This window comes from Notechis scutatus, chromosome 6 (genome assembly GCF_049901735.1).
Source record: "Notechis scutatus isolate UNSWTSFEM ecotype Mainland chromosome 6, rNotScu1.2, whole genome shotgun sequence".
NCBI classification, from domain to species: domain Eukaryota; kingdom Metazoa; phylum Chordata; class Lepidosauria; order Squamata; family Elapidae; genus Notechis; species Notechis scutatus.
The window spans coordinates 65,777,429-65,794,130 of NC_142014.1; the positions used below are offsets into that span (position 1 = coordinate 65,777,429).

The 16,702-nt window shown below is 42.3% G+C and overlaps 1 protein-coding gene across 3 annotated transcripts in view; it reads right to left on the reverse strand.

The window, feature by feature from the left end:
* LOC113428880 (sodium- and chloride-dependent betaine transporter-like) overlaps positions 1–16,702 on the reverse strand; it is an 81,917-nt gene that overhangs the window by 33,839 nt on the left and 31,376 nt on the right. For all 3 annotated transcript variants that reach the window (XM_087968574.1, XM_087968575.1, XM_087968576.1), the window contains exons 3-6: positions 13,878–14,012; positions 9,376–9,516; positions 3,041–3,119; positions 702–834 (exon numbers count right to left, since the gene is read on the reverse strand). In XM_087968574.1, coding sequence (XP_087824700.1) covers positions 702–834; positions 3,041–3,119; positions 9,376–9,516; positions 13,878–14,012 — 488 coding nt within the window. The remainder of the gene's footprint in view (positions 1–701; positions 835–3,040; positions 3,120–9,375; positions 9,517–13,877; positions 14,013–16,702) is intronic.

Consider the following 16,702-nt stretch of genomic DNA (forward strand, 5'->3'; position numbering starts at 1 on the left):
ACAAATGGACTAGACGTATCATCAACAATAGTTTCTAATATTGGCTACTTCAATGGTTCTGGGAAATCCAGAAGCAGGAGAACTCTTCTGCCTCTAATTTCCAACAACTAGTGAAACCTAGAATAAGATGGTTCTACAGGAAGTTTACAAAAACTGAACAAAATTATTGATACTTCAAATGCTGGTATACCTACCCTCCATAAATTTTCCTACGTAGTATCCATTGTCACTTCCTATTGTAAAAATTCTCACAAGTGAATGCAACTTTTGAAATTAATGTAGGTCTTAGCTACAGATTTTGATCGGGCAATGTAAGCCAACTATGGACTAGACTAGATCAATTTTTCCAACTTGGAGTCTTTCACATATGTAGGATTACAGTACCTATCACACTATTGTTCCTGTACTACACTATTGGCTGTGATGGAATTTGTAATCTGAAACATCTGAAGGTACAAAATTGAAATAGGTTGGTTGTGATGATTTCTTTTTGGAAAGTTATTTCTAAAGAATTACAGCTGGGGCTCTAATTTGACCTTTTTCTCAGGTCTTAAAGGCCCACTAAAATGGACCAAATTATTTCTAATATTCCCACTCCACATAGACATGTATACTTTTATCCTGCTACTCTCCGATGCAAAAAGACTGACAGGATAGAGCAAAGCAATTTAAGCGTTAACCAAGCACAGGGTAACTCCTACTTTGCCAGTGGACTTGACTCCTTTCCAGATGCAGAAATAGCAGATGATCCAGGCCAGCAAGAGGCAGAGGGCCAACTCCCAGCGCACAGTGCCCAGGTTGTGAAGACCTTCTGTTATTTTCAGCGTTCGTCTCCTAAGAGGACAGATGAAAAGATGGAGGAGGTGAGCCATCTTTCTGCCAGCTCCTATTAACCCTTCATACCTGCTTCCTTGACAGCTTTTCCTCACTAACGGTCTTTAGTTTAACTTGGCCATTGCAGGATAGACCCAACAGTATCTGTTAACCCAGGGGTGTCAAACTCGATTTCATTGAGTTTGGGGGGAAGTTCGATGTCACTTGTGTCAGGCCTGTGGTGGCCCAAGTGCTCTGCCAGCAAAAATGGGCTCCCAAGCTGCATTTTCAGCTGCGACAGCTGCCTACAACCCTCTGCCAACAAAAACAGAACTCAGGAAGGCAGCCCTCCCGAACTCTGTTTTCACTGGTAGAGGCACTGCGGGCCAGCCCTTTACTGTTTCTAGGATGGCTCCATGGACCAGGTTTAAGCATCCCCTGGGCCAGATCCAGCCTCCGGGCCTTGAGTCTGATACCCCTGTGTTAGCCCTTCAAAGTCCTCAAGCCCAAAACCATTATTAACACTACTCTTATTTTAAGCTATAGTAACAGAATCTTGCAAGTTTGAAAGCACTTCTCGCTCTTTGACTTTCCAGAAAAGGGTTCCTTCCAAGATGTTTCCATGCCAACTGTTCTTGTGTGGGCTGAGATACCTTATGCATGATTATTGACAAAGCTGTGGCTCTTCCTCCTGTCTCCAAGGTCATTCTCACAGACCATTACTCTGTCTTACCGGAAAAATGATACTACTGGTTGTCCTTGCTATCCAGACTAAAGGCTACAAACTGTACTGCCTTTATTGGTGACAGAGTGTTGAGGGAGAGAGAAAATATGTTGACGATACTGATAAGCTTATGGATAGACAACGGCATGTATTTCTCACTTGCCTTCATAAGATTAGGCACTTTCCCCAGAAATTAATCAATAACTTAATTAGGTTTGAGTTGATCACATGTACGTTCTTCCTCAAAGAGACAGTGGGGGGTGGGGAAAAACAGCTTAATATTTATACAACATAATTTGGCACTACGATTCAACAGAAAAAACTGGTCAATGTTTATAATATACTGTAGATACTTTTTGCAATAAAAACTGCAAGTGCAGAAAGCCCTAATCCTATGAACTATTTCATTTAGAGGCTGCCACTATTATCAGGTCACCATCGGGTTGCTTTCCTGCTATTTATTTACCTTCTCTTATTAATCTAGATATTTGGATTTTTCTCTCTGCTATTCTCAAAACAGCCTCCTTGTCCAGCCATCATACTGGAACTGCAGTGATATCTGAACTCAGGAGGAAACATAAGATAAAAAGGTGACAAATAAATACATTAAAGTCTACTAACAATTTACATGCCTCACATTATTTTAGAAGCTTTATTTCTGGGAAGATGCTGTCCAGATGTTTAGGACAGTAAAAAAAAACTGGTTAGGAAGTGGGAAAAAGCAACTGTCAATTGCAGATGATGTAGAATGCAGTGCTGCCATATTGATATTTTTTAACCATCTCTCACAGACACCCCTGGGATGGTGGATATACTATAAGTAAAGGTAAAGCTTCCCCTCGCACATACATGCTAGTCGTTCCTGGCTCTAGAGGGCAGTGGTGATCTCCATTACAAAGCTGAAGAGCCAGCGCTGTCCAAAGATGTCTCCTTGGTCATGTGGCCGGCATGACTAAACACTGAAGGCGCATGGAACGCTGTTACCTTCCCACCAAAGTGGTCCCTATTTTTCTACTTGCATTTTTACATGCTTTCGAACTGCTAGGTTGGCAGAAGCTGAGATAAGTAACGGAAGCTCACTCCGTTACGCGGTGCTAGGGATTCAAACTGCCAAACTGCCGACCTTTCTGATCGACAAGCTCAGCATCTTAGCCACTGATCCACCGCGTCCCTGGATATACTATGCATGTATATCCAGGCATATACCAGTGGTAGGATTCAATTTTTTTTGCTACTGGTTCTGTGGGTTTGGCTTGGTGGGCATAGCAGGGGAAGGATACTATAAAATCTCCAGTCAGAGGTGTTTTTGCCAGTTCTCTGAACTACTCAAAATTTCCGCTACCGGTTCTCCAGAACTGGTCAGAACCTGCTGAATACCACCTATATGCAGTATATAATTCCCTTTGAACTTCAGCAAGGCCAGATCTACAGCTATCCCCTCTAAATCTCAGGGAAGACATTTAAGGAAAGGAAATAAATAACCCGAACAATTGAAATACGTACTCCCAAAACTCGATAACTGGAGAGGTGGCATTAGTGTTATTCCCAGAATCGGAGACATTCAGAACATCCACACAGTATTCTGCCAGAAGAAAGAGATGTTTAAGAGTAAGAAGGGATACTGAAGATCAGCTGCTCCAACTCCATAATCGGTACAAATCTCCATGTGCTTAGAACATCTATTCAGGATCCAAACTGTCTGGTGTGGTACAGCAACTAAATAGGACAGGTACAGACTCCAACAGATAGTTAAGACTGCAGGGGGGGGGGAAACAATTGCAACCAGCCTATTTTCCATAGAAGACCTGTATGTTGCCTGGGCCAGAAGGAGAGCTGATAAGGTATCTGCAGACCCCTCGCATCCTGGACATAAACTGTTTCAACTCCTTCCTTCAGGATGGCATCGTAGGGGATTGCAAGACAAAACAACCAAACACAGAGACAGTTTTTTCCCCTCGTGCCATCACTCAACTGAACACCTAATTCTCTCAGTGCCGCCTAATGTCTATTAACCCATATACCGTGACTGTAATAGCCTTATTATCTTCTTTACTCCCCTTTTTATTGGCCGTATTATTATTATTCTGTTGCTTTGCATACACACTAAGTGTTTTTGTACCGGAGATAAATTCCTTGTGTGTCTAATCACACTTGGCCAAATAAAGTTCTCAATTCAATTCAACTTTTCTGAGTTGCTTTTAGCAACGTAAATGTTTCTGCTCCAAGAAAACTGACCCTGAGAAAGACCCTGAGGCTTTATTAAAACATCCATCCTTCCTTTTATTGGATTCCTCCTGTCTGGGGCTCCCAAACAAACATATATGAAACCCAGATGTCTCTGGAATGCAGATTGTTATCAAGTCATGCTGACTGTTGTAATTTAGGATTGCAGACCCAAACCCCTTCCTTCCTCTTCACATTTGCCTCTCTGTGTACATTCTGTCCCCCACACCCCTTTTCATGTATGCAGCTGCCCCAGAGAGCAGTTTGTAAAAACATTTAGAGACAGAGAGCACCACCAAAGCATCTAGGAGCGTTAGATAAATAAGAGGATGAGAGGATATTGTGGAAAAAGTGTGACTAATGTAGCGAAGAAAAAGCAGGAGAAAGGTCATGATGCACAGAATAGGTGGCTTGCCTTTAAGGGGCTTGGAAGTGTAAACTGGGAGGAAGGACTGAGTAGCCAAAAGGGGAAAGGTTTAGTTTGGGTGTCAATATGCTGTGTTGCAAGGAAGTTGCTTCTAATAAACAAGTTGTAGTAATTGATTTAGTCAGGCAAATGCATGTTCTTACAGAACCAAATGTTACTATTTTTATGAAAGAATAATACTGGTTTTATTTCTCTTGGATAGAAAATGATGCACCACATAAAAGAGAGGGAACTGACATCGGATCAGCAGTTTGTATGTTGCTGGAGTCTGCCTGTGTTCAACATGTTGACAGTTTGGCATTTAGTTTTTTATTTTGTTTATTATATTTTCATCCAACCTTTATTACTTAACAAGTAACTTAAGGCAATGAATATACACAATACTCCTTCCTCCTCCTATTTATCTCACAACGGCCACAATATGAGGTATGAGGGTGAAGGTTTGTTCTCTGAGTTTGTGAATTGATTTCTGAACGTTTCGTTACCAGTCTTGTAACATCTTCAGTGGAGTTTAGGAGAAACTAAAGTCCACGGAAGATGTTACCTAGCCTGGTAATGAAACATTCCGAAACCAACCCACAAGCTCAGAAAACAAACCTTCACCCACATCCTACATCTGAGCTACAGATATTCACCACTATTGCAAAACTAGGAGGTGTGTTGGGCTGAGGGAAACAGCTTTCATGACTAGCAGTAGAACTCACAGTCTGCTGGGCCTGGTGCCTTAATCACTAGATCATACTGGCTCTTTTTAAACTCAATGCCTTGAAAAAGTAAAATTCAGGTATGTTTACCTGTAAAGGTAACTTTTGGTTATGTAGTTCAGCAGCAGTTTCTACTGTCATGGGTAGGAGAGGTTTGCTGCATGACACCTGAGGAAATTGAATGGATGGGTTACACCATTTCATCTAAGCGACTTCCAGGTCCATCTTCAAAGAATGTAGTTATTGACATAATAGGACTCTTTGATAGGATTCCAGTGGGTTACCATTGTGCTATAATGTTGATTGATTAAGTGGCCAGAAGTAGCTTTGGTATCACATTTTTACATGCTTTCAGCAGGAATGACTGAATATTGTTCTGTTGTTTTTAGCAGGGAAGGAGTTCTTCTCTAATAATGGGAGGCAATTTACTTATGAAAATGTTTAGCAAAGAATAAAATTACAGAAGAGAGTGTCAATTTATTATTATCAAGCAAACATGTTTGAGAGATTCAACAGAATCTGAAAGATAGACTACTTACAGCAAAATTATAAGGAAAAAGTTAGGAAAACTTGATTATGGAACATTAGCAATTATACACCATTGAATAACACATAAAAGTGTTGCACGGAAGCTCTGGTATCGCGAAGATAAGATGGTGAAATGGTCATGATGCAAGCCTTCCTTACATCATCATCAACAACAACAACAACAAACAAACAACACACACACACACACACACACACACACACACACACACACACACACACAGGATGCCAATACATGGAAAAGAGACCAGAAGAATGTGGCTGGCTCAGAAGATCAAAGCCAGATGCTATCTTAGGAGAGCAGATGAATGGAAAAGAGTGAAAAAGACATGAGAGGAATGTTTAAAGTATGCGGGCTAGGGTAGTGGTGCTAAGGGTTAGAAATGTAAATGTGTTTGATGTGTGAAAGATTTTAAAATATAGGTACTAGAGATAAAAGAGATACAGTAGTAGATTTATATCCCTTTATAAATGTTTTAAAATAAATGAGTTTCATATTTACAAACTGTTTGATGGATGAGGGGTAGAATGCTTCCCACTTTCCTAAGAGATAGGGATGTCCACAAAGAAGAAAGGAACAGGCCTCGAAGTGCACAATCATGGCTGCTATCTTGATTACATCTCCTTATTTATTATTTAATCTTTATTATTTAGTTAAGCAGGAAGGATGGGCAACCTTTGACAGTGCTGTATGAACCCCAGGTTGACCAGTCAAATCAGAAAAGCTTCACAGGAGGTAAAGTTGAACAAAAACAGTGAGAAGTTGATGCTGAAAGATGGCCAGTCCAAACAAGACATCTCCCAATTTGGACAAAACACTGTGTTATGTAAAAGCTGAGTGGGTCATGCGATATTATAAGGAAGAGAAATGTACCCTCTGCCTTTAAGAAACTTGGGAGAGTAAGACAGCAGGAAGACAGGAGTAGCCAAAAAGGAGGTTTGGATGTCAAAGTACTACATTGTGAGGAAGTTGCACCTGATAAACATTATGTGAGGTTTATTACTGCCTAGGGGACCCAACAGAAACATAGGGGAATACATAATGTTGCACACCATCCTGTAAATTTCTTTCTTTGCTAGGACTCAGCTTAATTTCTAGTAGTCCCATCAGTGGAGGACTTAGAAGTTTTAGTTTCCCTTTGGTAAAATCAGCTAAAGGATCCCCAAATACAGCAAGATTGCATAATTATGTTTCAAAGGAAGTAGTGTCCATTGTTACCATCTCTGGGAGGGTCTATGAGAATTCGCTGTAGCCAACTCGCCATGGGTAACTTGATGTGGCCAACTCATCATGGCCAACTCATTATGGCCAACTTACTGCGGCCAACTTGCTGCAGGACAAGAAATACAGTAATATCAAAGAAATGGTGGAACAGAATCATTACAGGAAGGATGCAAAAGGAGGAACAGAATTAAATGTGAATGGTAAAAGTTAAAGTAAGTTTTTATTTATTTTAAAAAAAATAGAATTGTTAAATTGTCCCACAGCAAGTTGGCTGTGGTGAATTGTCTTGTGGTGAATTGGGCATGGTGAATTGGGCATGGTGAATTGGGCATGGTGAATTGGGCATGGTGAATTGGGCATGACGAATTGGCCGCAGCAAGTTGTCCCATTCCTCTCTGGAAAGACAATCCTCTGATGCAACACTAATTCCAGGGTTTAAAATTATCTAGTTGCATTGCTGTCTCCTAGGTATGTGTACAGAAAAGGCTGCCTACAAAACAGAAGTAGAAGGCTGTGTCTTCAGTGGGACATAAACGTCTGGTTATAGGAAGTTATAGAGGGTAAGGGAATGGCCTTGAGAGACAGGAGGCAAAGATAATGGTCAAACAAAAGAGGTCTGAGTTCAGGGTAAGAATGTAATGTGAGTAAATGTCTCAGACCTAAGATGAGGTGGTGGGAATGCATTCAATCTTCTAGGATTCTGTTAATGTAGATTAACATTAAAAATATTGCAGACCTAATGACATTTATTTCGTCTGATGTACCTTCAAGGATTGACTGACAGAAGATGGAGAATAATACTCATATTCTACATTCCCCGTCCCCCAGAAAAAGGAGGTAAAGTGAATATGCAAAGCAGAGTATATCAGAACATGAAAAAACATTCAGAGGTCAACCTGAATCATGAGATGGACAGCTGATATTGAGCTGTCTTGCTTTATCCATTTCCCCAAAATAAAACAAATAGAATTCTGCCTAATTAAAGATATGGATAGCATGTAAGAGGTAGGCAAGGAATTTTGCTGCATCTAATACTATGGGGAAGACTCAGTTTATGCCCTCATTCTTGAGGCCAAAGGTTGAGACCAACTTTTTAAAAAATGGTCTGCAACCCAAGGAACCAGAGAGGTATGCTAAGATTGTAGAGAAGAGCTTGAAATTATTGATGGGAAAACAGTTTTCAGCCATCTCCACTAAAGAAGCATGGTAGCTCAAGTGGTTGGAATGATGAGCAGGAGGTTAGCAAGCCCACGTTCGAGACCCGAGAGCTGCCATTGGGTGGGATTGAGCTCTTGTCCTTCACTCCAGCTCCTGCCAGGAACATGAAAGGGGCTCCCAACTGGGCATTCCCAAAGCAAATGAAGTCCCTGGCTAAACTTGTTAACCAGGAAGCACTTCAGTACTTCTGACTCAAGTGCAGAAACCAACCCCACTAACCTACCGTCCAGATATGCTGAGATCAGAAGTGTGAAAATGATAGAAGCCAGTGATGGGATTCAAAGATTTTTACCACTGGTTTGGTGGATGTGGCTTGGTGGGTGCGCTTTGTGTGCGTGCATGCAATTTGCGTGCACATGTGCCAAATGCGTACTTTGCGCAGGCGCAGAGGTGCACTTTGCGCAAGCGCAGAGGCATTTGCATAGGTGCAGAGGCATTCCAACTCATCTCCTGCAATCCTGCACTCTCCCTGTCGCTTCAGCAGCTGCCACGCAGCACTCTGCTTGTGCCACGCAAAGCAGCTGCGCTTCAAAAGCAGGGAATAAAGGTGAGTATGGGAGCCCAGGCGGGCGGGTGGGCCCAACAGCAGAGCGGCGGAGGGAACTGCTTTGGTCACTGTTGCTCATCGGCACTACCGGCTCAGGAGAACCGGGCGGAACCGGTAGAATACCACCACCGATAGAAGCATGCCCATACCATTGTGACGTAAGTTTCATCACTTTCGTATATCACAATGCACGTACAAAGAAGTAGAGCTTACATGATGTTGGCATGATGATCCTTTCATCATCTGCTCCCTCTTGAGCCTCAGTCTACCCAAAGATACTCCTGGTTGGACTGCATTATTTTTAATGGGATGGGATTTTTATTCCAATTCATTGGAGGTGTGAAAAGTTAGGGAATACTCATCTACAACATGGCTGGCTAAGTGGGAAAGAAGAGATGGAGATGTAGCCTCTCTCTGCTTCCTATCCAAACAACACAAACACAAATCTGGGGGTTGCAATCCACTTATAATCTTGCAACCTTCCCTCAATGAGGAGCTGCATCAGCACCCCCACCAACCAAAACAAGAAGTTTTACCATTTTAAATGGTCTTTTTTACATAAGGAATTTGTTTTCTAAGTGAAAGCAATGCCAAGGTTGTTCAATTTCAAGAAGTTCACATCCCACCACATATGTAACGCATTTACTGAGTCAGAGAAAGAAAACATGACATGCCATCCACCTAAAGCAGTGATTCCTAAACTTAACAATTTTAAAAAGTGTGGACATCAGCTCTCAGAATTTCCCAGCTGGCCTTGCTGACTGGGGAATTCTGAGAGATGAAGTCCACACAGCTTAAAGTTGCCAAAGTTGAGAATCACTGACCTAAAAACACCGCTGCACATATCATAAGTCCATGCTGTTTTGTCACTCAAAGCCAGTAGATGTACTATTATTAGTGTTGTTATTTGCAGCAGACAATTGCAGGCATGGGTATTTATGCACCTACCTGAGTTCCAGTAATTATTGCAATTGGACCAGGGTAATACAGCTGAGAAGGAGTTAAAGAGGTAAAATAGGGCCCAAGACAGAATGACAATGTAATAAATATTCAGATAAGATTCAATCACTTGTGAAGCATATCCAATTCCTGAAAGAAGATAAAAGACAGGTAAGCGTTAAATCAGGAAATGGGAATTGGGCAATTGACTTTGATTCAATGAGTATTGGTTAGAGTGCAGATGGAGTCTCCATCACTCTTAATGACAGAACAGTACAGAAGCTGTTTACATAAAATACCAATCCATGGGTAATCAAAGTGTGGCTTGTTCAATTAACACTTTTTTGGTTCACATGTTCACAGTGAACCAACTATTAAAGGGGTGTCAAACTGATCAAATTGTGGGCCGTATCATGACGTATCGCGATGTTTTTTGCCTTTGCAGAGCTGGGTTGGGCGTGGCCTGCCAGGGCATATCTGGCCCGTGGGCCGCCAGTTTGATAGGCCTGAACTATTAGCAATTCTAGCTAGTTTTGCAATAATATGCCAGCTAAAATTGATATCCTTTGGACAACATCCAAGAGACCAGGGGTGGGATTCTACCAGTTCGCACCTATTCGCTAGAACCAGTTGTTAACATTCTAAGCAGTTCGGAGAACCGGTTGTTAGAAGAAATTACTGGCCTAATCCTGTAAGGAAGGCAGGAAGGAAACATTCTGGTGTTGCTTACAGAAACTGCCTCTCCGTTAACCCTTATTACATTCTTGGCAGGACTAGACTTCCTGTCTCAGGAACATCTCTGGAGTTTTTTCCCCCTCCTTTGCTGGTACTTTGCTTGTGTGGAGTGACCATTCAAAGTTACAATGGCAGTGAAAAAAGTGACTTATGACCCTTTTTCACACTTACGACTGTTGCAGCATCCCCACAGTCATGAGAGGCCAGGCGAGGAGATGCGTGCCTCGATGTGTGTGCTATTGAGTTGGCCGCGCCCAGCCAATAACATGGTCAAGCCATGTCCACCAGTCACATGACCACCAAGCCACGCCCACCACCTAAGCCACGACCACAGAACCGGTTGTTAAAAAAATTGAATCCCTTCCCTGCACGAGACAATAGGATTCTTCCAACCTCCCCTCCAAAGTCAGGCATAGGAGTTGAAGGAGGAGGAAGAGGAGGAGAAATCCAATATTGGTTTTGACAGCTTCCTTGCTATACATTTTTGGAAGCAAAACTCAGCACAGAGTTTTATTTTAAAAACGGTACAGTGCCCTTGATCTACATCTCAAATGAAATTGTTAGATTGAGAATTGTTGATGAAATATGTATTTATCATCACATGCAATTTGGCTTTTAGATTGGTCATGCATCATAGCCCAAACATAGCCCTTGTTTGGAATATGCACAATGGAAAGCCTGTGGGATGATTTAACTTCTTTGCTGGTTGTTTCTGGATGCTAACAATATATATGAGGCAAAATGGAAAACTTTGGAGAAAAATAGTAGATTGGATCTATGCAGTGTAAACTATAGCATTAAGTACTGTACTTTAGAGCAGGGGTCCCCAACCACCGGTCCGCGGACTGGTACCGGTCCGCAGAACAACTCCTACCAGGCCGCTGGCTTGCTGGGCGCCGCCATCTTTTTTTCATGAAAAAGTGCTTCCGGTGAGCTTTTCCGGTAGAAAGCTCACCGGAAGCGCGTTTTCATCAAAAAAGATGGCGGCGCTACCACCATCTTTTTTGATGAAAACGTGCTTCCGGTGAGGTCAGCGGAAGCACTTTTTCGTCAAAAAAAGATGGCGGCACCCAGCTGATGCCGGTACCGGGCCGCGGCGCCCAGCTGATGCCGGTACCAGGCCGCAGCGTCAAAAAGGTTGGGGATCACTGCTTTAGAGGTTTAACCTGGAAATAAGGAGAAACTTTCTGACAGTGAGAACAATCAACCAATGGAACAGAAGCTGCCCTCGGAAGTTGTGGGAGGGTCATCACCTGAGACTTTCAAGAAGAGATTGGACTCCCATCTGTCAGAAATGGTGTAGCGTCTCCCACTTGGGTGGGGGGTTGGACTAGATGACCTACAAGGTCCCTTCCAACTCTGATTATCTGTTATCTGTTAGGACCTCATGCTTTAGCAAGGGGCTGGACTAGAAGACTTCTAAGGTCCCTTCCAGCTCGATTCTGATGGATGGATGGATGGATGGATTGGACTTTCACACTGTTTCATTGTACGATCAACTTAACCCACCTTAACTTTAGGTCTGCAGTTTAGGGTGCAGGGGTTAGGGACCTTGTATGCTTATTCCTTGCCCCACCCTAATTTATAAGCTGCCTTATTGATTCTTCTTTCGACACCACTCCAAATGTTTAGGCTGGCCCAGCTTGGTTAAAAAATATCTGCAATGTGGCAACAAGGTTTCCATCAGGGCATTTTTCAATGACCATAGTCAGAAGTACCACTTTCAGTTTGGCACTATAAATTTGTGTGTGTGTGTGAGATAACTGTCAGAATTTATGCTTTCATATAAATAAAAGATTTTAAAAACTATCAATATGCATTTGGAAAAAAAAAATCCTTGCTTTTCAGATTTCTTTTCTAAAGTTGTTTGGAGAGCAAAGCATATAAGCCAATGTACAATTTATAAACTTTGTCATATTCTGTTGGCTGACTTCCTTACGGTTGCTCTCATTAGATACATTCTAACGCGGATGACCTCTGTTGTACTTCTGCCAACCCTTCTCATTTTGCTGCATGAGATTAAACCCAATGAGCACCTTCCAGTGGTGGGATTCAAATTTTTTTACTACCTGTTCTGTGGGCATGGCTTGATGGGCATGACAGGAGAAGGATACTGTAAAATCTCCAGTCAGAGGTGGTATTTGCCGGTTCTCCGAACTACTTAAAATTTCTACTACCAGTTCTCCAGAACTGGTTGGAACCTGTTGAATACCACCTCTGGCACCTTCCCATTCCGTTTCCAGCAGCCAATTGGGATTGGCCTTTGAATCATATTCAGCACTGGTTGTAGTCCTTCGTCACATCTGGAAAAACAGCAGAAAGCTTAAGGAATGCTGAATTGGTTGAGTAGCATAAATAGGACAATGGAGAAGGAACAGCTGAAAAGCTCTACTTCAGGGCCGTCAAACTCCTGACCCATGGGCCAGATGCATCATGTGTTGGCCATGCCCACTCCTGGTTTAGCGAAGGGGGGAAAAGTCCCGATACGTCATGTGACATCGCTGTGACAACGCAAGTTTGACACCCCTGCTCTACCTGATCCAGGAAGAGTAAGTTGGTGGACAAAGTGTAGGAGGAGCCCAGTACTCAGTTCTGTGTCCTAGCAGTACAAATGGCTGGCTGTATGATGTGTGGTATACCATCAGTTACTACACATTACTCATCAAAATGAAGGGACATCTCTAACTGTGCAATCCATCTTTCTTCCACTTCTCTGTACACAAGAGTAAAATTAAAATGGCCCTTGATCTCCAAACATCTATTTATAACATGGTTCAAAATGTCCTCCTATATTAGAGATGAAGACAAAGAACTTGCGGCTATGGAATTCTGGGAGTTGAAGTCCACAAGTTTTTAAAGTTGCCATATTTGGAGACCTCTGCTCTAGTGCATTCAATGTTATTCCTATTTTCTTCAGCCCATCTTCCAAGCTGTTTCCTTGTTGGAAACACATCTGCAAAGCCCCATGCAGGAAACTTAGGTTCATGATAAATGACTATAATTGACACTTCCCATCTGCAGATTGAAATTATGTAGGTTGGCTGTTTCTGAACAACCCACCAACACAATTGACTGAGGCTGACTGAGACATTGATTTGAAAACTAACTATATACTTTGGGGTGGTGCAACCCACTATGCTAAAACGTGTTAAGCTAGTCCATGATCTGAACGGAGCCAAGAGTTTTCTCTACTGGCCAGGGGGAAGACACTGATTTGCTGGCTGGCCAGAAAGAAAAGATCTGAGTGCATAATTAACATAAATAAAGTCTAACTCTTGCAACAGAGAATTAACCTCTATTCAAAGTTTTCAATTTCCAGCTGCTTCTTGAAAGAGATTCCTTCATAAATTTACCCAACCCAGTCCATAATTTGCTTTGCTGCTACTTTCATCTAAATCCCATCACTGGACATGTTTAAAACTAACCACTGGCATATCTTTTTGTTTTGATTCCAGACTCCTTTTCCAAGTATATGCCCTTTGTTTTCTCCAGCATCCTGGATGGGTTCCAACTCTACGGCATGCCTTGTCCCAGTCCCCCCCAGTATGGTCATTTCTTTAGCTCTCTCTTTGGTTGCACAATAGTAATTCTACTTCCAACAGAGAATCTCAGAATGACTCACCCTTTTATCTTTAAGGATAGGATGAAACAGGTGCCCTGTCAGCATTTGGCCCTCGGCCATGCCCTGTGGCTAGGAAACTCAGAGGGAATCAGATCAAGGTACACCGAGTTCTTGATGGAAAGTTACCAGGATTTCTGATGTACCACCAACGTACCTTCAAAGATAGGACAGATCTTTCTCCAGGCAGTGATTCCTCCTTGACTGGTATATTGTCCCAAGGCTGTCTCCAAGAGGAAGACTGGAATGCCGCAGATAAAGAGAAAGATGGCATATGGAATTAAGAAGGCCCCTGTTGGTAACAGAAAGGGAGGAAATGTTGGTGGAACAAATGTGATTGTTAAATGTGCTATCAAGAAGAAAAGAGAAAAAAAAAAAGAACCACACCATCTATCTCCAATCTACAACACAGTCCTTTCAACAGTTCCAAGAAGGGTCCACACCTATTTGCACCACTCAGGTGACTCTGATGAGACATATAAACCTCCAAGTGGCCTCAACTACTTGCTAAGAGAATGCAAATGATCAGCTGTCTGCAAAGGAGTATAAACCCTTCCATTCCCCCACCCCATCCAGTCAGAGCTGAAGAAGCTTCTTGGATGAGAAGCAAATGTCTTCAAACAAAAACCAGAAAGTCCAGTTGCCTCTTGTGGGGGAAAAAGCACCTTTGGAATAACCATCTCCATATATTTTTTAAAAAGAGCATTTCACATTAGGGTAATTATGCATATTATCCACTAAAGTTTTGCAGCACTGTGAATTTCTTTCCCAAAAGGTATTTAAGAGCAGGTGGACTACAAATGTCCCAAAGGTGCTTTTGAAAAGGTAAGTTTCAAAAGGCAGTTGCCTTTTGAAAAGCACCTTTGGGACAACCATGACTTGGATGATTGAGAATCTCCATAGACATGTAGCACTTCTTTGCAGCTTTTTGAAGCACCCTGCTTTTTTCCCAGAGTTGTGCAACTAGGACATGTTCTGCAAGATTCTTTCCAAATCCCTTTTTGGGAATTGCATCTGAAGCACTGCACACCCTTGTTTATTAATTAAATCTATACACTGCCCATTGTCACTATTTGAGGTAACTCTAGGTGGCAAAACTGTGACACAAATTCTTGTGTGAGGCCAAGAGTAAGCAACAACCCAAGGCATTCCAGCTTTTGCTGACTTGCAATATTGTTCTTTCCAAGCAGGTCATACCTCCTAGGAATATTGGTAGTTATCGTTCACCAACTTCTGAAGAATCACTTGCTGTTTATCATTAAATCAGATCCTAATGAAAACCGCTTGAGAAAGAAGACAATGGTGAGAACATAGAAACTGTAAGAAAAGTTAAAGATTGTAATCCAACCAGCTAAGGAAGGCTCTGTTATAGAATCGAGAAGACGTTGAATGGTTATTGTGTATGACTAACATATGTGGCCTTGAAAAAGTCAATGCTTTCTCGATCTCTTTGCTACTGTTCAGTGGCATCTGGAATTTAGCAGTGCAGAAATGGTGGTCCTAATATTAAGAGTTGTATAGATAGAGGAAATTCCAAAGCTGCAAGCATTTTAGCCAAAGTGTGATTCCCTGGGAACCAGGCCAGATGACTCTTAGCAATGTCTTTGTAATACATGGTTTATTTAGTTATAAACCACAAGCTAAACAAAAGTAAAAAAAAATCAGCCTCATTAATATCCTGGCAGATTTTTTGAGATGATCAGAGATTTATTTATTTGTTTGTTTGCTTGTTTATTTGTTTTTTTCTCCCTATACCCACCGATCTGAGCAAGCGACTTTGGGCAGCTCACAATTCAAAAACATGTATTACAATTAAAATCTTAAAAACATTTCAAAAGAATAAAAAGAATAAAAACCTTTCAAATACAAAAAACATTAAAACATCTAATTTGAGTCCAGGTAACCCTCAACTTACGACGACGACTGATCCCAAAATTTCTGTTGTTATGTGAGACATTTGTTCAGTGAACCTTGCTCCATTTTAGGACATTTCTTTGCCACAGTTGTTAAGTGAATCACTGCAGAGGCTATGTCACTAACATGATTGTTAAGTGCATCTGGCTTCCCCATTGACTTTGCTTGTCAGAAGGTCACAAAAGCAAAAGGTATCACATGACCCTGAGACACTGCAGCCATCATAACTATGAGTCACTGGCCAAATGTCCAAATTTTGATCCCCTGACCATGGGGATGCTGTAATGGCTGTAAATGTGTGTTGAGGCCCCGACAGCGGCCAGGGGAGCTCTGACAGTGAGGAGGTTGGGGAAGAACATGGGCCAGTCCTGGAGTCTGGGGAAGGTTCTGGTGAGTGCTCTGCATCGGAGGCAGAGATGGGGCCAGGGCCGCCTGACAGTTATCAGCTGCCTTCAGAGTCAGACACCAGTGAGGCAGAAGAACAGCTGGAGCCTGTTCCCAGTGTGCGCATGTTGCCAGAAGAAGGGAACAGCTGAGGAACAAGGGCCGACTTGGGAGTTGTTGTGGTTAGCCGGCAGCAGGTACAGGACAGCTGAGGAGAGCGAGGACTCAGATGAGGGGCCAGGACCATTAGGGAGTGGACTGTTGCCTTCAGAGATTGTGGGGGCTGGCAACAGTGATGAGGAGGTTTCTGAGGAGCCTCTACCAAGTGCACATGCATGAAGGATTACTCGGAGGAAAGAACAATTACAGCAGCACAGGTGACTCGGGAGTAAGATAATGGCCCCTCCTTCAAGAGGATAAAAGTCAGGTTTGGAAAAGCGTTCTTTGCAGACAGCAAAGAAGTTCTGAGATTCAGCCTCGTGGACATCATAGTTAGTATTTGAAAACTCTTGGAAAATAGTTCTTATCTCTGGGTTTTTGGCAGCCTTGACAAACAACTTGGCAAGGCTCTTTCCTGTCGGAGCTAATTAGTTGGAAGCAGCCTTTTATCTGTGAAGAAACAGAATTCGTGGATTAAACCTTAAAAGGTGGGGGCTTCTGCCTTTGTCTTGTGTTTGCTCTTTT